This window comes from Macaca fascicularis, chromosome 17, assembly GCF_037993035.2.
Source record: "Macaca fascicularis isolate 582-1 chromosome 17, T2T-MFA8v1.1".
Lineage (NCBI taxonomy): Eukaryota > Metazoa > Chordata > Mammalia > Primates > Cercopithecidae > Macaca > Macaca fascicularis.
Genome location: NC_088391.1, coordinates 100936945 through 100963636, shown reverse-complemented (window position 1 = coordinate 100963636; position 26692 = coordinate 100936945). Strand labels below are relative to the sequence as shown.

The window sequence follows — 26692 nt, the reverse complement described above, 5'->3', positions numbered from 1 at the left end:
AGAAGAACACAGAAAAAGAAAACACGTTTGTACAGCTGTACGACGTGTGTTTTAAGCTAAGTGTTATACAAAAAGAGTCAACAAGTTTAAAAAGTTTAACAGTTTGTAAAGTAAAAAAGTTATAGTAAACTAAGATTAATTTATTACTGAAGAAAGAAAAATATTGAAAACTTAAGTTTAGGGCCGCCTAAGATCCAGCGTTTACGGAGTCTACAGTGGTGCCAGTCACGCCCCAGGCCTTCACATCCACGCGCCCCTCACTCCCTGATGCAGACAGAGCAGTTTCTAAGTCCCGCAAGCTCTGTTCGTGGTAAGCGCCCTATACAGGAGTCCCATTTTAAATCTTTTTACTGTACCTTTTCTGCATTTAGATATACAAATACTACTGTGTTGCAATTGCCTACGTGTAGGTTTGTAGCCTAGGAGTGACAGGTTCCATCACATAGCCTGTATGTGTAGTAGGCCACACCACCTAGGTTTGTGTGAGTACTCTCTAGGATATTCAAGCAATGACGAAATTGTCCAGCCACATGTGTCCCAGAAGGTATCCCCGTCGTGAAGCGAGGCATGACTGTATGAGGAAGATAATATTACTTATTGCAATGCTGTGACTTACACGTCCACCTTTCTCAGGGTAGCACTGGCAGCCCCCGCTGCAATCTCTTCCTCCGCAGGGCACATCAAACTTCTTCACACCCTGCAACAGTAAAACACAAGGCAAAGAAAAGTTACCTAAAACACTGCCAACTACGACATGTATTCAAATAGCATCTGTTGAGATTCCTTCCAACTCCTGAAACTATTCATTCCAAACATTCAATAAGGCTTTATTAAAAAATAGACTAACTTTTAGAGCAGTTTTCAGTGCACAGCAAAATCGAGTGTAAGGTCCAGAGATTTCCAATATACCCCTGTCTCTCCCACTTCTGAAGTTCCCCACTATCGACATCCTGCACCAAGATGCACAGGTTGGAGCCAACCTGTACACTGGTTACAATCACTGAGTCCGCATGCATCACCGTCACCAGAGTCCACAGTTGAGACCAGGGTTCACCCTTGGTGCTGTATATTCTATGGTCAATAAGCCTTTAAATAGTGCCCACTAGGCCGGGCGTGGTCGCTCACGCCTGTAATCCCAGCACTTTGGGAGGCCAAGACGGGCGGATCACAAGGTCAGGAGATCGAGACCATCTTGGCCAACATGGTGAAACCCGGTCCCTACTAAAAATACAAAAATTAGCCGGACATGGTGGCAGGCACCTGTATTCTCAGCTTAGGAGGCTGAGGCAGGAAAATCGCTTGAACTCGGGAGGTGGAGGTTGCAGTGAGTTGAGATCATGCCACTGCACTCCAGTCTGGGCCACAGAACGAGACTGTCTCAGAAAAAAAAAAAAAAGTGCCCACTAAGTGCCAGATGCCAAGCAAAGTCCTGGACCTCCAGCATCAGGAGAACATTCCCAGAATCCAGATCCATGTGAAGAGAGGAATCAGGAAGGAGCAGGCCTGTGGCAGGCATGAGAAACTCCGGGGCACGGGCAGCAGCTCTGCCTTCTGCCTGGACATGTGGAGTGTGCGCCTGGAGAAAATGCTTTCGAGGAACCCAGAGAGGTGGGCAGGAGTGGACCACCATGGAGGGGAGGAGGCGGCGTTGGTGCAAACGGTGGCTCCCTCACGGGACAGACATCATGGTGATCAGAGAGAGGGCCGTGTGAGGAAGCGGGACTGGCAGGACTGGCAGGTGCATCTGGTGGGATGCCAAACCCTCGCCTGCACCACTGATACCACTTTCGACTTCAACGGAGGGGCGTTGGCAGAGTAAGTCCACTTCCTTTCCCCTTCGCCCTGTGAGACATACTTATGCTCAGAAAGGAGGAGGAACACCAGGAAGAGGCTTTTCTCAGGACCTATTCAGGCAAGTGGGTGACCCCACTGAGCGTTTCCTCAGAGAAGCAGATACAGCCCTAAGTGAGTCAGTGGGAAACGGAGGGAGTTCCCTGGATGGACAATCCCGATGGGGCAAAAAGGTGTTTCTCATCCTTGATCTCAACATTCAGATCAAAGATGGACTTGGAGATTGGGCTACTGGACAAGCACCTTAGCTCTTCCTTTCGGACTGTGACAGTATTAAACGTTTTGAGATGATGGCAATCAGAGTGACCCTCTTTTCTCCCCTTTCTGATCAGCCGGGCCTCAGCGCAGGCCTCCCCTCCCGACAGATGAGCTAGTACAACCTTCATTCTACAGGTGAGCCAGTGCTGCCCTCCCCGCTATACAGGTGAGCTAGTACAGCCCTCCCCCACACCCAGGTGAGCTACTGCAGCCCTCCCCCACACACAGGTGAACTAGTACAGCCCTCCCCCACACACAGGTGAGCTAGTACAGCCCTCCCCCACACACAGGTGAGCTAGTACAGCCCTCCCCCCACACACACAGGTGAGCTAGTGCAGCCCTCCACCCCACACACAGGTGAGCTAGTACAGCCCTCCACCCCACACACAGGTGAGCTAGTACAACCCTCCCCCACACCCAGGTGAGCTACTGCAGCCCTCCCCCACACACAGGTGAGCTAGTACAGCCCTCCCCCACACACAGGTGAGCTAGTACAGCCCTCCCCCACACACAGGTGAACTAGTACAGCCCTCCCCCACACACACAGGTGAGCTAGTACAGCCCTCCCCCCACACACACAGGTGAGCTAGTGCAGCCCTCCACCCCACACACAGGTGAGCTAGTACAGCCCTCCACCCCACACACAGGTGAGCTAGTACAACCCTCCCCCACACCCAGGTGAGCTACTGCAGCCCTCCCCCACACACAGGTGAGCTAGTACAGCCCTCCCCCACACACAGGTGAGCTAGTACAGCCCTCCCCCACACACAGGTGAGCTAGTACAGCCCTCCCCCACACACAGGTGAGCTAGTACAGCCCTCCCCCACACACAGGTGAACTAGTACAGCCCTCCCCCACACACACAGGTGAGCTAGTACAGCCCTCCCCCCACACACACAGGTGAGCTAGTGCAGCCCTCCACCCCACACACAGGTGAGCTAGTACAGCCCTCCACCCCACACACAGGTGAGCTAGTACAACCCTCCCCCACACCCAGGTGAGCTACTGCAGCCCTCCCCCACACACAGGTGAGCTAGTACAGCCCTCCCCCACACACAGGTGAGCTAGTACAGCCCTCCCCCACACACAGGTGAACTAGTACAGCTCTCCCCCACACACACAGGTGAGCTAGTACAGCCCTCCACCCCACACACAGGTGAGCTAGTACAACCCTCCCCCACACCCAGGTGAGCTACTGCAGCCCTCCCCCACACACAGGTGAACTAGTACAGCCCTCCCCCACACACACAGGTGAGCTAGTACAGCCCTCCACCCCACACACAGGTGAGCTAGTACAGCCCTCCCCCACACCCAGGTGAGCTACTGCAGCCCTCCCCCACACACAGGTGAACTAGTACAGCCCTCCCCCACACACACAGGTGAGCTAGTACAGCCCTCCACCCCACACACAGGTGAACTAGTACAGCCCTCCCCCCCACACACAGGTGAGCTAGTACAGCCCTCCCCACACACACAGGTGAGCTAGTACAGCCCTCCCGCCCCCCCACACACAGGTGAGCTAGTACAGCCCTCCCCCCACACACACAGGTGAGCTAGTACAGCCCTCCACCCCACACACACAGGTGAGCTAGTACAGCCCTCCACCCCACACACAGGTGAGCTAGTACAGCCCTCCACCCCACACACAGGTGAGCTAGTACAACCCTCCCCCACACCCAGGTGAGCTACTGCAGCCCTCCCCCACACACAGGTGAGCTAGTACAGCCCTCCCCCACACACAGGTGAACTAGTACAGCCCTCCCCCACACACACAGGTGAGCTAGTACAGCCCTCCACCCCACACACAGGTGAGCTAGTACAACCCTCCCCCACACCCAGGTGAGCTACTGCAGCCCTCCCCCACACACAGGTGAACTAGTACAGCCCTCCCCCACACACACAGGTGAGCTAGTACAGCCCTCCACCCCACACACAGGTGAGCTAGTACAGCCCTCCCCCACACCCAGGTGAGCTACTGCAGCCCTCCCCCACACACAGGTGAACTAGTACAGCCCTCCCCCACACACACAGGTGAGCTAGTACAGCCCTCCACCCCACACACAGGTGAACTAGTACAGCCCTCCCCCCCACACACAGGTGAGCTAGTACAGCCCTCCCCACACACACAGGTGAGCTAGTACAGCCCTCCCGCCCCCCCACACACAGGTGAGCTAGTACAGCCCTCCCCCCACACACACAGGTGAGCTAGTACAGCCCTCCACCCCACACACACAGGTGAGCTAGTACAGCCCTCCCCCGACACACACAGGTGAGCTAGTGCAGCCCTCCCCCCCACACACAGGTGAGCTAGTGCAGCCCTCCCCCGACACACACACAGGTGAGCTAGTACAGCCCTCCCCCCTACACACACACAGGTGAGCTAGTGCAGCCCTCCCCCCCACACACAGGTGAGCTAGTCCAGCCCTCCCCCGACACACACAGGTGAGCTAGTACAGCCCTCCCCCCACACACAGGTGAGCTAGTACAGCCCTCCAACACACACACACAGGTGAGCTACTGCAGCCCTCCCCCCACACAGGTGAGCTACTGCAGCCCTCCCCTCCACACACACAGGTGAGCTAGTCCAGCCCTCCCCCCCACACACAGGTGAGCTAGTCCAGCCCTCCCCCACACACACAGGTGAGCTAGTCCAGCCCTCCCCCCCACACACAGGTGAGCTAGTCCAGCCCTCCCCCACACACACAAGTGAGCTAGTCCAGCCCTCCCCCACACACACAGGTGAGCTAGTCCAGCCCTCCCCCACACACACAGGTGAGCTAGTACAGCCCTCCCTTCCACACACAGGTGAGCTAGTACAGCCCTCCCCCACACACACAGGTGAGCTAGTACAGCCCTCCCCTACACACACAGGTGAGCTAGTACAGCCCTCCCACACACACACAGGTGAGCTAGTACAGCCCTCCCCTCCACACACAGGTGAGCTAGTACAGCCCTCCCCCCACACACACAGGTGAGCTAGTACAGCCCTCCCCCACACACACAGGTGAGCTAGTGCAGCCCTCCCCCACACACACACAGGTGAGCTAGTACAGCCCTCCCCCCACACACACAGGTGAGCTAGTACAGCCCTCCCCCACACACAATGGTGAGCTAGTCCAGCCCTCCCCCCACACACACAGGTGAGCTAGTGCAGCCCTCCCCCACACACAGGTGAGCTAGTACAGCCCTCCCCCCCCACACACACAGGTGAGCTAGTGCAGCCCTCCCCCGACACACACAGGTGAGCTAGTACAGCCCTCCCACACACACAGGTGAGCTAGTACAGCCCTCCCCCCCACACACAGGTGAGCTAGTACAGCCCTCCAACACACACACACAGGTGAGCTAGTACAGCCCTCCCCCCACACACACAGGTGAGCTAGTACAGCCCTCCCCCCCACACACGTGAGCTAGTACAGCCCTCCCCCACACACAGGTGAGCTACTACAGCCCTCCCCCCACACACACAGGTGAGCTAGTACAATCCTCCCCCCCCACACACAGGTGAGCTAGTACAGCCCTCCCCCCACACATAGGTGAGCTACTGAAGCCCTCCCCCCAAACACACAGGTGAGCTAGTACAGCCCTCCCCCGACACACACAGGTGAGCTACTGCAGCCCTTCCCCCCTCACACACAGGTGAGCTAGTACAGCCCTCCCCCCCAACACACAGGTGAGCTAGTACAGCCCTCCCCCGACACACAGGTGAGCTAGTGCAGCCCTCCCCCCCCACACACAGGTGAGCTAGTACAGCCCTCCCCCCACACACAGGTGAGCTACTGCAGCCCTCCCCCACACACAGGTGAGCTAGTGCAGCCCTCCCCCACACACAGGTGTGCTAGTGCAGCCCTCCCCTACACACAGGTGAACTAGTCCAGCCCTCCCCCCCCACACACAGGTGAGCTAGTACAGCCCTCCCCTACACACAGGTGAGCTAGTACAGCCCTCCACCCCACACACACAGGTGAGCTAGTACAGCCCTCCACCCCACACACACAGGTGAGCTACTGCAGCCCTCCCCCCCACACACACAGGTGAGCTAGTACAGCCCTCCCCCACAGGTAAGCTAGTGCAGCCATCCCTCACACACACAGGTGAGCAGTGTCTCACAGGTGAATCTTAATCTAGCTTTTCACCCTCAGCCAGCCTTTGTCAGCCTGTCTGGAGCCTCCCTATTATCACACAGTCACACCCAAGGGACCCTGCACAAGGCTGGCTTCTGGTGTTCACAGATTCAAACCTTATCATGCAAGTAAAACTTACCAGATGACAGAACCCTTTCCAATGTAAGCAAATGTATTTTACCACAGCCTTTTCACTCTCTTCTGAGTTAAGTCTCAATGACTAAACGGGACTATCACCTGGGGACTCCCTCTGTAAGTTTTTTTGTGATAGCGGGTCTGCTGGAACCTTCCCCATTCCTGTCACCAGCTGAATGTCCATGTAGAGGTGAAGTGGCATGGCCAGGCCCATTCTGCCACTCCCACCCAGCAGAGTCTTCCAGACAGTCCAGGGCAGGTGGGCAGGACACGCAAGCTTCTGACCCAAAACCTGCTGGCCAGAGTTGGCCTTGGGTCCCAGCAATGACTCCACATTCCTTTTGTATGGGTAATTTTGCTTTTTTTCTTTTAACTAACAATTTTCTACTAGAGAAGTCTCATTTGAGAGTTTCACATTTTACGTTCTTCTTATAATTCTTTACCTAATATAGTATCTGATGCATCAGTCGCTACTATTTAAAAAAAAACCCAAAAGTTGGAAAGTCCCAAATCCTTTAGACAAAACAGTACCTTGAAAGCCTTTCACATTTCTTTTCAGTTATCTTTTTATCTTTTTGTCTTCAGTGAGGTAATGAGGCAGCTGGAGTTTATGGTGTAAAAGTAAACATATATAAAATCCTCTCATGCCCTTAAAATAGGATCCTAGGTATTTGCCAATTTTTTAATGGCTTCAATGTTTATCTGTAATGGGGCTCATAAATCCCATGATTTGAATATGTGATTTCTAGAAATCCGACTCCACACTAAGCCAGAAAGTTTAGCACCAAAGCTCAAGTCTAGATGGACTGGTGCATTCATGCCTTTTACTACACACGAGGGAAGCATGGACAGGCGCTTGGCAGAGGTCCTCAGTTGACCCAATAATTCACTGGCCAGTTGTCTGGGAAGGGCAGGCGGGCCTCCTGGGTCTATAGGGTAAAGCATCAACTCATATTCTCCATCTGCTGTTTCCCATGCTATTTTTAATTTTGATTTTAAAGCTACTTGCCAAATCCTTCTATATAAATGAAAGGTTGAAGTGATTTTAATGGTTTCAAATTGATCTAACAGACTCCTTATTCTAGGTTGAGGATATTCACTGTATTTAGTTGTAGCAAGTTATTCATAACCCACTCAAAACTGAATGATGCATTCTTACTTTTGGAACTAGGGCTTGTAGGCTGACTAAGATACCTCCCAGTAACACTTCTCTACACATAGCGATGGCTCCGGTGCTGTATGGTGAGGGAAGGAATACCTCATTGAGAGGCAGCCCTGCTCATTCCAAGCCAAGGCAGTTTCCATGGACATGCTAGCCGTGTGTGCACACATGCACGTGCATGTGTGTATGTGTGTTCCCACTGACATCTTACCTGTCCTCCAGAGAGACTCTTAGGAATTCCAACATCTACAAGAGCCCGAACTACCACACTTTGGAATGTCAGGCCTCCAGGAGGAACAGAAATATTGACTTATTAGGGCAGGGTGTGTGCTCCAGACAGTCTCTTAAAAACTGAACAAGTCTCTGACCTGAGCCTTGGCATTCCCCTGAGAAGATATGGGTCTCTGAAACAGTCTCGAGACACGAATGCCTTCCTGAGGACCTCACATGAGGAGTGTGAGAACTGCTATGTGGGGTCCCATGTCTGTGGCCTGGCCACTCCCTCCAGCAGAGGCATACTGACTGCACGTACCTGCCGCCACCCTGCTCCCAGCCCTCCAGCCTATCCCTTCCTTTTACTGCTTAACGCAAGTCAAAGACAAGACGCGATCCTATTCTTGTCAACTCCTTAATAAAAATGATGAGTTTCCTCCCGCTCTGCACCCTCCTCAAATCTCTGTTCACCCCCTTCATGATAAACACTGGCCCTGGTCCATGTTTGTAACTTCAGTCTCCATGAGGCCCGTTTTTCCCTATAAGGTCTGGTTCGCCTCAGTGTTTTTTAGAGAATCCTTCATGGGTCTCACCAAGCACTTGACATGCCTCTTTTTACAACAATCACAGACTCATAAAAGAAACATCAATTCAATCCTCCATTGATTTCTCATTTCAAGTCTGAATTTCCAAGGCAGCAATTGTGTAGAGCAATTCCAATGTCTAGCTCTCACTGAGGCCCCCTGCAGGTGTGCCTGGCTGCGGACCCCTCTGAAGCTCCCAGGGCCAGGAGGCTCCTGCAGCTCCCACTGTAGGTGTGGAACGTGCTCCGGGCTCTTGGGGCATGCTACAGCCGTTCAGTCCTGCTGGCCAAACTCCTGTGGTTGTCTGGGTGTCCTTCACCCCAAGGCAGGAAAGGACTCAAGGCCCGGTGGGACCAGTTCTCCAGAAGGCCTGAGAAAGCTGGTGGGGGCACCCCACTCCCGGGAGAATGCCTGACTCTTACCTCCTCATAGGCACACAGAACCTCCCTACCCAGGGAACTTGGGACCACCAAGGAACCTGAACCGTATCCTGCACCTTCCTTCAACTACACCAGTGAGAGGACACCTCACATCCCCAATTCCAAAGTAACATGACAAGGGGCAAGGGGCTGGGAGGTCCTTCATCCACCTTTCACTTTACAAATTCATTCACTCACGATCACTGATGTGAATTGCCTCTGAGCCATGCACTGTGCTGGGCTCTGGGTATACAGCAGGGGGCAGATTAGACATTGTTCCTGCCCTGTGGCAGGTGACCAAGTAGACAAGAAGGTGAAATAAGTAAACAAACTAAACCCACATAATTTAAATTCTGGTAAGAGCTGCGAAGAAGAGGATGGTTAGAGAGCAAATAAGGAACAGTGTGGGTCCTTAAGTATTGTGTTATCGTGTTCACAGAGAGGACTGGCTGTGCTCAGGCCTGTGCCCTAGGGCTCTGCTATGCTCCACTACTCCTTCTATGCCTACCCCCGAAGGCCAACCTCCCTGCCTGACAGCCTGAAGCTCTCACAGCTGGAAAGCAGAGACAGACTGGCTACCCCTAACCTCCAGGCCTGGGAGGGCACCAACTTCATGCCATCATCATCGTCATCATCATCATCATGATCATCATCAGGGAATCAGGACCATCCTGACTGCAGTGACTTGAAGCCCATTCTTCCTATGACTTTCAGGATGCTCCAACACTGCTGTGCACCCCAACGTGCAGCTCAGGGCTCTCCTTCAATCTAGTGCCGCTTTCGGTACCCACAGTTGAACATCCTTAGTCCCCACTCAGCTGACAGCCAGCTCAGTGGCTTCCCAGGCGCATGGCCAGGAAACTTCAGACCTAAATTCCAAATCATGGAAGGAGTTTGCCTAGGGGGATGAATCATGACTTCTCTCAGCAAACCTTGCCAACTATCTCATCACACACCAACCTGGAGGCCAGACCCCATTGGACTTATCTGCTTCTTCAAGAAAGATAAAGGAATTAAAGAAGCTGGCAGAGGCACTGTAGACAAAGGGAAGGGGCTGCTAAGTCTGATATTGTAAGCTCTTGACACCTTTAGTGTTGTGGAACCAAAAGGAATAGTCATGGAAAATAAATGTGAATTATAAATATTAGGAAATAAGAGAGTCCAAAGCAGCTTAAACCTAAGAAGTACAGTAGACTTGAAAGTCTCTGAGCTGCAAGGAAGAGATGAAGGACGGGCCATTCTTGCACCAGTTCATAGGGACAAAACCCATGCTGTCAAGGGAGGAGAGAGAGTCACAAGCAGCAAAGAAGCAGGAGAGAAGGCTGTGTGCGGGGGCTCACGCCTGTAATCCCAGCACTTTGGGAGACCAAGGCAGGCAGATCGCTTGAGCTCAGGGGTTCAAGACCAGCCTGGGTAACAAGGCAAAACTCTGTCTGTACCAAAAAAAAAAAAAAAAAAAAAAATAGCTGAGTATGGTGGTGCACGCCTGTGGTCCAAGCTGCTTGGAGGGCTAGGGTGGGAAGATGGCTTGAGCCTGGGAGGTGGAGGTTGCAGTGAGCTGAGATTGTGCCACTGCACTCCAGGCTGGGCAACAGAGCAAGACCCTATCTCAAAAAGAAAAAATAAAAGGAAAGAAAGAAAGAAACAAGAGAGAGAGCAGGTAGCAAAGAAGACACTGGATAGAGAGTTTGAGGAAGATTTACCTGGAAGTCGCACCACAAATAAAACGCGAGGGAATAAGAGGGAGAGAGAGAGGAATACTGATCAGAGGCAGGGACTTAGACACAAAGTCAAAGAGGTCACGAGTGCTTGTCTGAAGGGCAGCTGCTCTCCCAGCTGGCCCCCGCCATGGCAAGCGCGCTGTGTGGACAGGCCCTATCAGCATCACCCTGGAGCTAGTGAGGAATGCAGGCCCCACCCCACCTTTCTTGGAGCAGAACCTACTTTCTAGCATGACTTCCAGGTTAGCACACTGAGGTTTGCAAAGCCCTACGCTGGGTGGTCGGACGGGCATTGTGAAAACAGGCTTTGTCTAGAGATAGCAAGAAAGCTGGAAACCACTGAACCATCACCCTGGGTGCAATAGAAGGTAGGATTTGTTACAGATTCAGCATGTTCCATGACTCAGTGGACCCCTGGCCTGTCTGTCCTAGTAAAGTGATGGCCTTTGGACCTTGCTTTGACCTTTGTGACCTGCGCTGCATCTGGGGCGGCTCCAAGCCCTGAGGACTCAGTCACTGAACCTCTAATTCCTCCAAATGCAAAAAAAAAATGTAGTTCTCTCTTTCTATTCTTTTAAAATTCAAAATATCCTTCTAGAGCTCTTCTTTTTCCTCTTCTGAAACTGGTAGCCAGCATTGCCGTGCCAATTCAAAACTACAGGAATTGGAAACGTTAAGGAGCCAGTAGGCAGTGTATGTAAAGGCTAAGATGTGTTTTCCAAAAGCTTTAGATTACATTCTACTCAATGGAATGCAACAGACATTTTTTCCAGGTGCAGAATGGGAATCTTTGGGCGAGGGATTTCTTGGTTGACTTCTTACATGGGAATTCTCTTCCTTGGAGTCTTATTTAAGACTCCATCATTACATTTAGAAAGATGTGAAAACGGGGCCGGGTGTGGTGGCTCACGCCTGTAACCCTAGCACTCTGGGAAGCCTAGGCAGTGGATCACTTGAAGTTAGGAGTTCAAGACCAGCCTGGCCAACATGGTGAAACCCTGTCTCTACTAAAAATGCAAAAATTAGCTGGACACAGTGGCTCACGCTTGTAATTCCAACTACTCACGAGGTTGAGACACAAGAATCACTTCAACCTGGGAAATGGAGATTTCAGTGAGCCGAGACCGTGCTACTGCACTGTAGCCTGGGTGACAGAGTGAGACTGAGTCTCAATTTAAAAAAAAAAAAAAAAAGAAGATATGAAAATCCATCTGTTTGCATGGATAGATTTACCACAGACATCAAATCCCTCTAGATGTACAATCTAGATTCCTTGGTGAGTCTTTTACCTCTGGAAGAAGAAACGTCATGGAACCCTTTAAGGAAAACCAGGTTCTAGTTTCTTGAACCAGGCTCCTATCAAGATCGAGTGGAGAATTTCTTGCTTGGAGTCACCGGCTCCCTGGCTGCCAGCAGAGACCGTCATTTATCAATGGGATTCAGTGGAGTTGGAGCAGAGATCAAGAATGGCAGCTGCAGGATTAAGAGGACATCCGGTCCCCCCCGGTTGCTGCCCTGGCTCTTCTGTGAGTGACCCAATGACAGTGAGAAGAGAGTATCATGTTGCCTTCACCAGGATCCTGTGCCACCAGGCGGAGGGAGAGCCTTTCCTTTGCCACCTGGGAAAAGAGGGTCCTCCCCGGTAGATGTCTGAGGAATGGCCCCATCTCCAAACGTGGAGAAAACTGCCCAAGGTCACTCCTCTTCATGGCAGATTGGTCCTTATATTTAGGACACCAAAAAAATAGGTTTAAGTGACAACCTGAATGCCAGAAAACAAAACATATAAACAATGTAAACTCTTTGAGACTAGCTATTTCTCTACTACCACTGCAAACTGTCAACGTATAGCAAGGGAACAAACCATGGGAATGCACCCAGCCCTCTGCAGACATGAGTATCGTCTAAAGTGGATGCCATGTAGATGAATGAAAAAAAAATGCTGGTGATTGTTCTCAGCTTGCACATAGAAAATAAGCAGTAATCGAGTTATATGAAGTTGCAAGAACAAAACTCATCTGTCCCAAAACAAAGAATATTTTGTCCTCTACATGTTCCAAGAAACTTCTTGTCCAAGGAAGTCTTTTTAAGCCAATTTACCTCCAGCCAACAAGAGCCATCCTCTGAAGGGAATTTACAGATAGTTGACAACTGGATTGTGCCCAGCATCTAACCCAAATTCCCTCCAGAGAGGAATACTGAATAACCCACGCCAAGTGACATACAAGATCAACATTGCCTATTGTTAAAAAGCTATCATCTTTTTAAAAGCTAAAAAGTTAACATTTCAAGGCAAAAAAAAAAAATCTATACAATTCTTCATCTTTGACACAAGTCCAGTCAAGCCGGACTTTTAGAATTATTATTTTAATCAAAAAAGAGGCCAAAAGAAAAGAAAGCCAATTCGGGAACAAGGTTCTCAGTAAAGTTCTATTAGTTTATCAAAACAGGAAATATAAGCCATTTCCGCACATGCAGCTTTAGAAATTAAGGAAATAATTCCAACATGGTATTAGCAGGGCAAGGTATATGGAAGAGGAAGTGCAGGTCACAACTGCACCACCCAGAACAAATCCTTCTCCTCCATATGCCGGGCAGAAAAGTCAGCCAATTCAGCTTCCTTTGTTTAACAGTACTTCAAGGGCATCCTAAATAAATGTGTTCACTCTACAGAATGGGCTTGAACTAGTCACCAGCTCGAGATGGTGAAATGCCTGAAGGATGGGGTGCTCCCCCACATACAATGATGGAGTGCCAGTGAGTGCCAGCAGTTAGGACTGCGTCAGTGCGTCCTCATGGAACTGGGAGACTCAGAGAAGGAAGGAGGAGCTCAGGCTGTGTATCTGGAACAGGAGAACCAGAAAGAAATGAGAGTAGTTCAACAAGAGTCGGGCTAGACACTCTTTAGGAGGACAGACGTCCTTCCTGTCTGGAAGCGATCCTTTACTGTGTCCCAGACGAATACCTGAGGAATGGGATCATTCCCCGTCCTGGTTCAACACGGCGGCAAGACATAACCAGGAGGCATGACGTTCGGTGCCCTCCCGTGAGTCACCAGCAACAAGCCCCGTGTTTTCCTATCTGCACACCTATACATTTTAACAAGCAATGACTGGCCAACTGGGCCACCTTCCATTTCTCCTCAGGCAGCTTAACGTCTGGTGTTTTCCACACACAGCGTGCTATCGGCAGGGCCACCTCTGACAGCTGTACTTCAGTGCTGGAGCTTGGGTCCTGATGGGCAGGACTGGCTCAAAAAAAAAAAAAGAAGTCAGGAATTTGACTGCCAGGGCATGCAGTGTGTGGTGGGCCAAAGACCAGGGCCAGAACTCATCCCAGTGACATTAGTCATCCTGAGACATTTAAAGCAGGCTGAATGACAGTGGAGGAACGGCGGGCGGGGCCCCAGGTGGGAACTGCTGAGAACCTGGGAAGCTGAAGAGCAGGTGTGAGGGGCCGACCGGGAACATGAATGATGTGGCAAAGGGCAAGACAAAGGGCAGAGTTTAGGCAGAGAAGTGACTGGTCCTTCAGAGCCACAGCATCTCCTGCACAAAGGGAGGATGAGGGCACCCTTCCGCAGGGCAACTGTGAGGGTTTGGGGATGTAATTCAGCCCCATGAGCCTTTGCAGCTGAAGGGTCACCAACACCCGGCTCCCCGGCCTAGACTCCTGACACGTGACTGAGAGCTGAAGCCCAGACAATGTAGTCTGAGCCAACGCTGCCTTGGAAATACGTCGTCCTGGGCTAGAGATGATCTCAGAGCATGGGTGGGCCTGGCCTCAGGTGAAGACAGGTGGGCCATCTGGCTGAGCTAGGACAGGGGGCTTGGCATTTCCTGACACACGTCCCCTGCCCTGGCCACTTCTTCAGAATTCACACTCAGTGCCCTTCTAGAGGCAAAAAGCAGCGCTGAGATGTGCCTCCTCACCAGCGAGGAAGGCAGGCGTGCACAACGGCCCAGCATGCGGAGGCGTGGACCCAGGTGTTCGCACTTGGCAGTGAGCCATGATAAGCGCAGAGGATGAGGCTCTGTGCAGAGCCAGCCCTCTCCATTCTTTCATGACCTCCCCTTGGTCAACAGAGCACCCTGGCCTTCACCCAGGGAGGAGCTGAGCCCTCATTTATTGGGTGGTTTTATTAGGTGCTGGGTGGAGACTCACGGGTGCCTCATCTTGAGTCATCTGGTCTAGAAGCCTGGAACCTACACAGCAAACACCCAGGGTGTGGACACGGGCGTGGGGCCGTCATCAGGAGTCAGGGAGACAGGACAGCGACCACAGGGGCCGGGTTGAGCTGGGCAGCACATGTGACAAGCAGCCTTTGCAGTGGGCATACAGCAGGGTGCTGGAGCCACAGAACAGGGCACTGAAATGCAGGCAATTTCCATCTCAGAGCACTGGAGGGTGCCCGTCGAAGTATGAGTTGCCTTCATTTGAAGGTTTCCTTGCCTGTCTTCGAATGTCTTGGTCACTTAGAGTTCTGGTGCCCCTGCTTCTCTCAATCTGAGTTACTTCCTGAAATCTGTTCCATTACCCCTGCCATAGCCACTGCTCCTTATACTGTCTGTGGTGACTACGGGATCAGTGGCTAAGACTGCTGAAGATTTATTTTCATTGCAATTTAGATGTATTTATTAACCCACGGCTAAATTCTCCTTTGAATAGGGTCTTATTCACTGGATTCCAAAAGTTAATCTTAAATGACTTTCTGCCTCAGATTCCCAAGGCTTTGAGTTACACACGAAACACACCTCAAAAGCCTCAAGCGAGAAAGAGTTCTCTTTCTTTTCAAGTATTTTGATGCTGCTCCTTCGGTACCCCAGGAGAGCTCCCCATGTCCAAATTCGCCTCTCACTGGCCTTCACGGCCGGTTCCCGGCTCCCTGGTTGTGGTGACGGAGGCAACCCAGGATCCTGGCTGGGACTGCCTGGATACATCAGCAGCACCCCGGAGCTGGGTGTGGGCAGGATCCCAAAGCCTATCTTCTTGATGTCATTATGAAGTGGACACACAGGTGGCACTATTCTGAGAACGAACACGCACCCCAGCTACCTTGCAGAAGGTGGTCCCCCTGTACACAGGTACACCTGCCCAGGCACAGATGAGACGGAACAAGATGGGAGCCCGGGTGTTGCTATCTGAGTCATGTGACTTCTGTCCCACACAGCAGCTGGGGGTCTGCCAATGGTCCATTGCCAGAAACCACCTTCCCTTACCCCCTCTCCTTCTCTACCCTTAATATAGATGGCCACCCTTCATGTTTTTGTCAATCACTAACGGCTGGCTAGGTGGGTACTTAGCTAGCTGGGTGCTTCTGGTATTGACCCTTTAGTCGAGAGACCACATCGGGTTAAAAAGAACAGGTGGGGGCCGGGCGCGGTGGCTCAAGCCTGTAATCCCAGCACTTTGGGAGGCCGAGACGGGCGGATCACTAGGTCAGGAGATTGAGACCATCCTGGCTAACACGGCGAAACCCCGTCTCTACTAAAAACACACAAAAAAAATTAGCCGGGCGAGGTGGCGGCGCCTGTGGTCCCAGCTACTCGGGAGGCTGAGGCAGGAGAATGGCGGGAACCCGGGAGGCGGAGCTTGCAGTGAGCTGAGATCTGGCCACTGCACTCCAGCCTGGGTGACAGAGCGAGACTCCGTCTCAAAAAAAAAAAAAAAAAAAAAAAAAAAAAAGAACAGGTGGGGACAAGATGTGAATCAATGTGAGTCTGACTTTCTTCTTCACCAGGAGAGTGGCTGCTGTGTTTGAGAGAGTCTCAACTGCACTGACAGGGAAGGTGAGGGTGTGGAGCCAGCATCTGCTGTCCTCTGATTCCTCCACCCCACTGCTTCCCAGGAATAGCAGACTTCACTTCTCCCGAGACTCGCCAACTGGGGTTCTGCTCCCCTGCATCCACTGTTCCCTCCACTTTCAAAGTCTCTTTTTCTTTCAACTACAGCCGAATGCTTAATCACATATTTCACGTGCTGAGGGAATGTGAGGATTTTCAATGCATGGAGTATGAACACCTCCGGGGTTCCATCCTCGCAAAGAACTTGCCTTTGTACACGCTGTTCCTTCAGCTTGGAATGTCCTCCATACCCTCACCTTCCTTGTCAGTGCAGTCGAGACCCACTCAACACACCAGCTACTCACCTTGGGAAGAAGACAGTCAAATCACACTGATTCACATCGAGTCCCCACCCATTCTTTTTAAGAACAGGCATTTCTGCTGTAACACAGTATATGACTGTTTCTCAAACATTCTCATACTCTGCAAAACCACACACCAAACCACCGAGGTCCATGGGAAGAAGAGAGCTGGGGCAGACCACTCAATACCAATGCAACTTTGTAACTAGGGCCTTAATGAAATTGGTAACAATCCTGATAAAAATAATAGCACAGTTTAATAGCCATGTTAACTTCCCAAGCAAAGAAATACTGCAGTACATAAAGCACTTTATCTTAAAGAAAAGTGACAGCGTAGCTTTACAGAAGGGGGTGTAAGGAAGTGCTAACACTGCTATGTTGCAGAGAGCAAGGACAGGACAACCAAAGATTGGGAAGAGCCGTGGAGAAAGCATTTCTGAGGAGACTATGCGGCCTGAGCAAGGCAAGAGAGAGAATACTGGGGCTTGGGAGTCTCTACAGCATTTCATTCCTTGACAGTTTGCTGTGCTGATGTGTATTCTTCTACTTACCCTTCAGCTACCCTGTTACTCAGTGGGGCAAACACCACGCTGGGAAAAACGTCATGCATGAACTAACGTGACTTCCATCTCATACTGACATCATTCTCTTCTGTTCCAATTACCTATCAGCAAGTATGAGTTAGAGGAAATGTGCTGTAACAAACAGCCTACTTCAATATTCTCTCATTGGCTACTCATTTAAATGTCATGTTGTCACCAAATAACTAATAATAAGAAAATTGGCTGCATAAAAGACCATGTTTAATGAAGGCTATTTGTCATGTCGTCCTTTTAATCGCTGTAGGGATTTTGTTCTGTCTCCGTCTTGAGAAGAACAAGTTACAAGGAGTTTTTAACTCTTGTTCAAGAGGCCATCAATGTAATCATAGTTAGAAGCGAGTTTTCAGACTTGTAAGTGCACACGCAGTGAAGAGTTTTACATGTTACATTTAGAATAAATGCCCTTACATATTTGTGAGCTATGTTGTTTTTGTTCTGCTCAGTTAGGGAGAGAGTCCACCGAGACATCATCTAATATAAGCATTACCTCACACATTATCTACACTAAATTTTAATTATTTATATGGCATGCCAGTTCTTGGTATTCTTTGGCAATGAATGAAAATGTGTATGTTGTTAGTACTGGCATATAGGTCTAAGGTAAATATTTTGCACTGTTTGTAAGAAACAGAGTGGCTCCATCTCTTGAAGCTATTTATTCCAGAAAAGTACATTCAGTTTGAGAGTTCCGTTCAAAACCCGCCCTCTGTGCTAAATTTGGGAGAAAAGAAATCTGAAAAGCATGAAATGAAAGAGATCCAGCAATCCTTTTTCAGAACACAATAAGATTTCTGTTCTGGTTGGTGAAGGCTGGTCTAGGCAAGGAAGGTCCCGGTTTGCACCGGCACACAGAGCAGCGCTGCACCGCCCAGGCAGGCTCAGCCTCAGGTGTCTGCAGCTTTATCTTTGCAAACGTGACCATCAAAGTCCCCGGGGCCATGGGCAGCACCACACCCACGCTACAGCCACTTTACCTGTCTGCTGGCCTGGCTTCTGGGTTAGAATTTCTGCACTTCAGCCCCGCCCTTTCTCTTGGAGGTACGCTGCCAAGTGAGTCACACCTGGCAGCTTTCAGACGGCGTATACCTATGTCTTCCCACATCAGCAAGGATAGAGGATGCCTTTGCTGTGAACTCACACTCAGTAGTTTTTCCTTTGCCTGGAGGAAGGTCTGTGCATAAAATCTGCTCTAAGTCATAGCAGACGCCTACTCCTGGGGCCAGGAGAAGAGAGCACCCATTGAGTACGGACAGGCGCAGGCAGCACTCCGTTATTTGGCAGTGGATTATCCACCTGGATATTCCAACAGTGGATTTTCAATCCCACTCCTCTCTGCCCCTCAGTAGGTTGTTGAGATTTTAATTCTTGTGTTTGATGCACAGTCAGAGACCACAGTCATTGCAGTATCAAGCTACAAAGATTGCATGTTCCCCGGACTAGGTTAGACCAAGTTTTTGGACGCTAACCTCTGTCAATAAGGCTAATTCAGAATTAGCATGCACACATTTTTAGGTTTGAGCACAATTTTTAGAGTGTCCTGAGTGTGAAATCTTAGAAGCCAGTTCTACCCTACTCTCCTATACCAGTGCATGAAGACAGTTGACTTTTCTAGCCTTTTTAAGCTTAATCTGGAGTGTTTGCAAGAAGATGGGTTCTTCCTGGGCTGCAGAGTGCTCTGATCCTGTCTTGTGCCTTTGCCCTGCCCTAAGCTTCCAGCTGGGTGTGCGGGTCTCCAGTGCTGCAGATATGGTTTGTTCTGAATGGCACTGTGTTTGCGAGAAACTTGATTTGCTTTGGACCGAGGGTGCCTGGGCTCCAGGTCAGTGTTTTGTGGGTGGTCTTGTGAGGAATGCTCATCCCACATGCCCTGCAGTGCCCTCATTTAAAAAATGGGTAGAACTCACCGTTCCTTCCTCCTGGGGTTGCTGTTAGGATAAAACGAGATTAACCCATGGGAAGAGGTGAAGATAGTGCCTGGCTCCCGCCAGGATGTACCCAGCATCCATGGTCCATGTTCTTAACTTGCATTTTATCATCTTCCCCTAGTGGGGAAAGATGCTGGTTTATTTCCATCTCATGATACAGACCTGGAGAACAGCAGGTGTCAACACTGCTGTTCTTTATGGAGATACTGCTGCTCTTTATGGAGATACTTGCATGTTTTAGGATTTTCATTCAGTAAGCATGCATACAATGCTGACCCTATATGGCTTACGGAATTTACCTTAAAAAGGTCTTACTTGATTTAATGTTAAGTGCTAGGTACCATCAATTTCTCTGAAGTAAGATTTCAAAAGGAAAAAAATTTAGTAAGCTAATTCCTCTCTAATAAGTCAAATTCTTAGCTTGCTTTATTCTCTCTCTCTCTCTTTTAAAAAATTCAGTGAGTAGCTGGCTTAGGCACAATTTAAATGGCTCAACTATGCCGAACCTTGTACCCAAGGTCAACCAATGAGCCAGGGTCACTTGGGATCCAGGCCAAGATCCCCATTCTCTGTTCGTCACTATGAGCCTAAGACAAAAATTCATGAGTCCTGTCTAAGCAACAAGGCTTGTAGTCCTCCTATGTATCAAAAGTGCTCTTATCATATTACAAACAACTAACATGCTGAGATTATAAACATCCACAAATGCGGACTTCCTCCAGTATTCTATGTGATGTCATCTGGCCCTTCTTTCATATCCGCTTTTATTATGCTCCTGTCCTTTCAAAACAGACTCTGTGCCACAGTACAACAAAAGCCAGGAAACGTCGGCCCTCTGGCAGCGAGACAGAGCTGGAAACAAGGAGAAACTGATAAAGCAGAAACACCTCCAGATGGAGAAGTAAAGACTCAATCCTGACACAGCAACTCAGCCTGGCGTCTTCAAAGCCGGTGTCCCCTTACACACACCAACGGAAGGCTCCTGCTCTGCTCCTCTCAAAGCGGAGTTGTTACTGAGTTGCTTTCACCAGTGCAGGTGGACACTCCCCAGAAAACGTCCTCTAGAAAACACTTCTGAGAGTCTGCTAAGTGCTAAAGATCTAAAGGTCAACAGGCAGGCCCCCTGTCCTTGGGAGAAGACAAGCCAGTGGCAGAAACCAACAGCCCTGAACAGTAAATCCTTAACAACACCTAATCAGCCACAAACTATGTACAGTTTGTTCACCTAACCTGAGGCTCGCGAGTGAGTCCCACAGCTGCCCTTAGTCACTGCTCCACAGGGGCTGGACGGCCAGCAGCTGGAACTCCTGGCTATGGGTGAGAACACGACAGAGCAGGGAACACAGGGCTTTGGGCAGGGCGGTGTTGGTCTGACACTCTACCGGGGAGAAGTCCCTCGTCCCGATCACGCCACGCGCTTGGACATGTCTTAAAATGGGGTTCTGATGTGAAGGCAGCGCTGGCCACCGACCTTCTCAGGGAACACCGGAAGTGGAGGGCGGGCTTCTTTCCCTTCTCTGTCCTGATTTAGTGCTTCCTGTCACCCCCAGCACACCCCTCCCCACCCCCAGGGAAGCTACTGCCAGGAACCAGTTCCCTGACATACCATAAACAGTCAAACACTGACGACGCTCCCTCCTGCCAGGTCACTGAAATCTTTTCCCTTAATAGACAATACTCCTCCTCCTGTTGGGAGCAACCCAGACGCCCGAACACAAGTCAGAAAGGAACAGAGTCCTCTGAGGTCCCCAGAATCGCATGGTTGAAAACGCCCTGAGAGTACCCAGGGGTCACACGCACACACGCAGAGCCTGGAGCAAGCGAGAAGCTGGGGTTTGCTCTTGGGTAACCTAACAGCCAAGGCCATAGAGAGATCTCGAGACCCTAAAGAATCTCTGCTCCTGTGCAGTTCTTTGTGCTTCGTAATGTCTTCACGAGCTACAGGACTGCTCTCTTTTCTTCTGCAGCTGCCCCGGAAGACTGGATCTTTCTGTCCCTGGGCTAGGAGAAGCACCCTTCAGAAGATTCTGCCAAAGGAACTCCCTAAGGTGGGGAGGGGACGAACCTCAAACATTTTCTTTCTACACTTCCACTCTTCTCAAGTCTTCTCCATCCTCTTCCTTTATCCTTTTTCTTTCTTTTACATCTTTAGAATGAAGTCTTTGGATAGGTGGATTTGCTATGTCTGTAAGTCTGCTTAGATGAGGACCGTGGCCGTGTCTGTGGCTAGAGTAAATTGTCCTCGGCTGGGTGCGGTGGCTCACGAGGTCAGGAGTGCAACATCAGCCCAGCCAAGATGGTGAAACCCCATCTCTACTAAAAATACAAAAATTAGCCAGGTGTGGTGGTGTGCACCTGTAATCTCAGCTACTAGGGAGGCTGAGGAAGAGAACTGCTTGAACCCAGGAGGCGGAGGTTGCAGTGAGCTGAGACCACGCACTCCAACCTGGGCAACAGAGCAAGACTCCATCTCAAAAAAAAAAAAAAAAAATTGCCCTCTTAGACTGGACTCTGCAGGGGTACCAGGTGCCCACTGGACCAGAGGTTCTCAGGCTCTGTGAAACAGGAAGCCCATTTATTATCCACTCTACTTGCCACCCACCCTCAAGGATTCAAGCCATGCTGGCAACGTCATAAACCGCCGGGACGAACCTTCTTCCTTCCAATCAGTGTGAACAGTGTTAGTGTTCCGTACTGGGTTAGTCACAGGACACGTTATGAGTTTACACAGCTTCACGGAGTGCCACTGTTCCATTTCTGGAACGCTTCTGAAGTGCCACAGACTGTCATTATTTGGATGGTCCAGGTTAGCAACTCCTCAGCACCCAGCACCTCTATTTTAATTCCTTTTTTGATTTTTCCTCCCACCAAGTTTACTGAGCATCTATTATGGTCCCAGGTATTGTGCTAAGACTGAGGATACCAGGTTCAAATATCAGATTTCCAGAACTGAAAAAGATGAGCAAGATGATTAACTCTGGGAGACTCCAGTCTTTTATTAATGAAAGGCCTAGTTTTGACCCTGTTTTTGTTGTTTTCCCCGAAATCTGAGGCTTGTAAAGAAAGAGGCTGTCCGCTGCTGGGGACTGAGGCTGACACGCACTCCCTCTGGCTGAGTCCTCACAATTGGGTCAGAGGCAGTAAACTCGTTTGAGACTGACTGGCCAGGCTTCCGAGGTCAGGGAAGCCCCTGCTCCCACGACATTCCTCCCACGAAAACTGGGCACTACAGAGAGTTTAGGTAACTTCCCTAAGATGAGGTCCCAAATATGCAAGCACCAGTGATTCCCTCCATCCAGGAATCTCATCACAAAGCTGTTGCGATAACAGCACTGTCCCTCCCACATCCACTGTCATCAGAATTCAGTCCTCCAGTCTCTCCACGAAGGCTTTCTGCACAAAAGGTGAAAGAAATCCAACTGTCTGGCCCATTTAAAATCAAGTAACTGAACTTTCTCTGCACTCTGTCACACTCTCCATCTCTGGGGTTCATCTCTGTTCTCACCAGATGATACCGTGAAAAAATGGCGTCTTAAAGAGCTGACCCCATCAGCTCCCGAAAGGATGTTAGGGAAGGTCTGTGGAAGGCATGGGCCTGCAGTACTGAAGGCAGCGGCATCACTGCCAACCACAAGTCACTGATTACAATCCAAGAGCACCATTTTCTTCCTTTTATGGGGCATAGGACTCTTCCAAACATTGTCCTGCAGATACTTAAGAAAACAAAACAAAGCCCCAAACAAAAATCCAAGCTTCTTACTCCACATGTGTTGTGACCTCCCGGCTCAGGGCAGCAGCCAGTCGCTCTTGGCTGTGGGAGAGAACCTGGGAGGGCGGCGAAGAGCAGCCAGACATTTTTTCAGCTTGTGTCTTCAGGGGCCAGAAACGAGGCATTCTTTCCCTCAGCGAATCCAGGCTGCAGCTCAGGAAAACAATCACTCCTCTTCCCAGCCGCAGAGATGGCCGGATTGCCTTGGCTGCCTCGCACGTTTCTCCCCTCATCTTCCAGATAAACCATCCCTGGGGTCCCAGGTTTAGCTTCTCAGCAGAGGCCCGTCGTTTTCAGTGAGTGCTAACTGGGAAGGCCCAGGCCAGCTCCCTCCTGATCTAGTAGAATTATATGGGTTCGACGGGCTCCCTAGAGCCTCAGTGTGCTTCAGGGGGAGCATTTTACCCACACCCAACACACGACATTTTCTGTGTCTTTTCTCCTAGTTTTAATAATAGTTGGCCACATGGCTCCGTAACTGTGCTCTCTCCTCTCTTCTTTCTCTCTCTCTCTCACTCTCTCTCTCTGTCACACACACACACACACACACACACACACACACACACACACACAGTTTTCCATTGCATTTTTCTCTTTCTGCCAGCTCATGGCAGAAGCTCACCATTGGAGCCTTGCTAGGGTTCCTCAGCCCCAGCTCTTCCCAGGCAGTAACTGCTCAGCCTTAACGGAATATTCCTTCCTCTCTTAAATTGATGAAAGACACTTTTTCTCTAATTACTAGAATCAACTAGTGAAATATTTATAGACTATAATAAAATGTACATAAAATGGACTCAACAAGGGATCACGGAAAGATCTAATTTAAAAATCAGCTTAGGCCGGGCGCGGTGGCTCAAGCCTGTAATCCCAGCACTTTGGGAGGCCGAGGCGGGCGGATCACGAGGTCAGGAGATCGAGACCATCCTGGCTAACACGGTGAAACCCCGTCTCTACTAAAAATACAAAAAACTAGCTGGGCGCGGTGGCGGGCGCCTGTAGTCCCAGCTACTCGGGAGGCTGAGGCAGGAGAATGGCGTAAACCCGGGAGGCGGAGCTTGCAGTGAGCTGAGATCCGGCCACTTCACTCCAGCCTGGGTGACAGAGCAAGACTCCGTCTCAAAAAAAAAAAAAAAAAAAAAAAAAAAAAAAAAAAAAAAAAAATCAGCTTAGGATCCAAGTGAGCAACACACGGTCCCTATCGTGGTGGCGTAAATGGTTCCTTTGGAGAGTTTTGTGTGGTTCCAGAATGCTGTTAATCCGCATCCCTGGCCTCATTAACCCGCAAAGCAACAAGAAAAGGAACGTCAAAAGCTTTTGGCATCATGCTGTTTACTTTCAAGGCATGTTTACTGAGTGAATATATGCTCACTGCATATATTTCAGTGAGCACATATACCTTCACAAGTATCAGTGCTGTCTGTATTTTTAACAGGTAAAAAGTGTTTGCTTTTCCCAAAGCTGTCCTGAAGAATGTCTTGGGGACACAGACACACACAGCAGAACCTGCTGCAGGGACTTCCCCGGGACGGGCAGACTTCAGATTCTTAGAGCCACTAGTACTGTGTCGGAGGGCTGCTTGCGGTCAGTTGTGGAGCAGGACCTTTTGGACAGCAAGGGTGTAGCTAAGTGGGGACATCAGCCTAAGCCTTTAAAAGCCCCCAGACTGGACCATGGACCATGCTTTCTGAATTCCAAGGCAGCCCTCTCTGAGCCTGCCACCAGCACATCTGCCCTCTGACGCTGGTCCAATCTCACTTCCTTCCACTCCCCATCAGGGGCTTCCTGCCCGTGCTGCTCTGGCTTGAGCCTGGCAACAGCCTCCAGCCCTGGCAGACGCTGCTGGAACACCTCCTGGGCCCATCACTCTGGACTCCACTGCCCATCAGCTGTTGAGCCTTCACTGGCATTTATGGGTTAGGAAAATCCATTTTAAATCTTACGTTTATGATTCCAAACAGCAGGGTACGGTGTCCTTCACACGAGCCCAGTGGTTTCCAAACTTGGCTGGTGATCAGCATCATGCTGGGTGCTTCTAAAACACTCGGCGCCCATGCCCCATCCCAGAACTGCGGAATCAGAGTGCCAGGACTGCATCTGTCACTGCCCTACAAGCTTACGGATCGAATGCAGTGAGCATATATTATACGTCCTATGTCTATAAAACAGCATCAGCATCCACAGACACACGTAGTCTGTTTTCCTCATTTCCCCTCATTTCTCCTTGGAAATTGAAAACTGCATTGCTAACCAGCGTAGTACCCAGAGCGGCATTTGGGAACTTCTGATGTAACCTGTACAGGAACTGGTGTGAGTGTCCCATGAAGGAGCACAGAGGCAACCCAGGCCACCTGGGATGGATGCTGTCGAGAGGATGCCAGTCCCAGGCTGAATGTGGTGACTCTTCCCATGAACTGCTTTGGAGGCAGCAGAGGATGAACTGCCTTTGCTGGAGGCTTCCAAGCAGCGTTGCTGCTGATCAACGAAAGCTTCAGGAAGAAGGCTCTGGGGTCAAGGCTCTGTGTATAATATGTTCAAACATCCTCGGGAAGGAAGCTCCCAGATGAGCTGCTTGCAGATGAGACGCCACCCCCTGAGGTCCATGTCCTGCCTCCTATATTCCCCCAGCAAAACCCCTGATGCAGATAAAAAGGGACCCCCTTTTCCCCGGGAAAGGGAACAATGGTATGTTTAACTCCTTCCTCCACAACATAGTCCTTTACAGATAAAATGAGGCCTACTTGGCCAGGTCACCGTAGGGATCAGAAAGAAGGCCCAGCCCTGGGCAGCGTGCAGGAGCCCTCCTCCAATGGCAGCTATTGTTATCCCACCTCCCAGGCTTCTTCTAAGACGCATTTTGTTTTACGGAGCCTATAAAAACATACTTGTTCAACTTCATTTAGATATTCACTTCCCATTTTTTTGAATTCATCTATTTTCATGAATAGCACCATTATATTCAACTTTCCAAGTGCAGCGCCATTATGATTCCCTGCGTGTTCATGAAAGATCAGTTATGCTTGAGACAATCAGACATATTATCAAAGACAGCCATCAGAATATTTTCCAGGAAAAGAGGAAATGGCCTACTCTACTTCAATATACTACAGCAGTGGAGAAAATAGTTCAAAATAGCCTAGACCAAAAAAGTCAAAAATCAAACAACTCCAAGAAGATACCTAGAGGCAAATTTTCATAGTTTTTATTTTCACATATGTCAGCTCTGGGTGGAAAGGGGGGTTAGAAGTAACGAAGTGGCTGTCCACAGGAGACTGGATGAGTCTATGTTGCCAACAGAAGCCACGAGAGTCTTCTTTTTGCAAAGCACACTACAGGGGAGCAGACTTTTAGGATCTTGTGGAGACTTTGAACAGTGTGTGCCACAACTACCTGTTTCCCACCCTTGTTTCAAAAACGCAATGTGAAGATAGTGAAATAGTATATGTGAAGTAGTTCAAACTCCACAGAAGAAAGGCATCTTGTAATTTTGGACCCAGAATTTTATCTTCTTTATTTTGAGAGTAAAATGTCACCACCTTGGAGACGGGTGGCCAAGCCCTGTCATGTGATGGGTTTGTATCGGCCAGAGTGGACACCGGGGACCAGAAACTGGAGCTCCGTCACCACTTTGGGCACCAAGGGAGCTGTATTAGTCCATTTTCCCGCTGCTGGTAAAGACATAAGTGAGACTGGGTAATTTATAAAGAAAAGGGGGTTTAAAGGACTCACAGGTCCATGTGGTTGGGGAGGCCTCACAATCATGGTGGAAGGCAAAAGGCACATCTTA

The 26692-nt window shown here is 50.1% G+C and overlaps 1 protein-coding gene across 1 annotated transcript in view; it reads right to left on the bottom strand.

Moving 5' to 3' along the window:
• Positions 1 to 26692, bottom strand: part of COL4A2 (collagen type IV alpha 2 chain) — a 202120-nt gene that overhangs the window by 146818 nt on the left and 28610 nt on the right. Inside the window, exon 4 of the mRNA XM_005586239.4 lies at positions 617 to 697. Coding sequence (XP_005586296.3) covers positions 617 to 697 — 81 coding nt within the window. The remainder of the gene's footprint in view (positions 1 to 616; positions 698 to 26692) is intronic.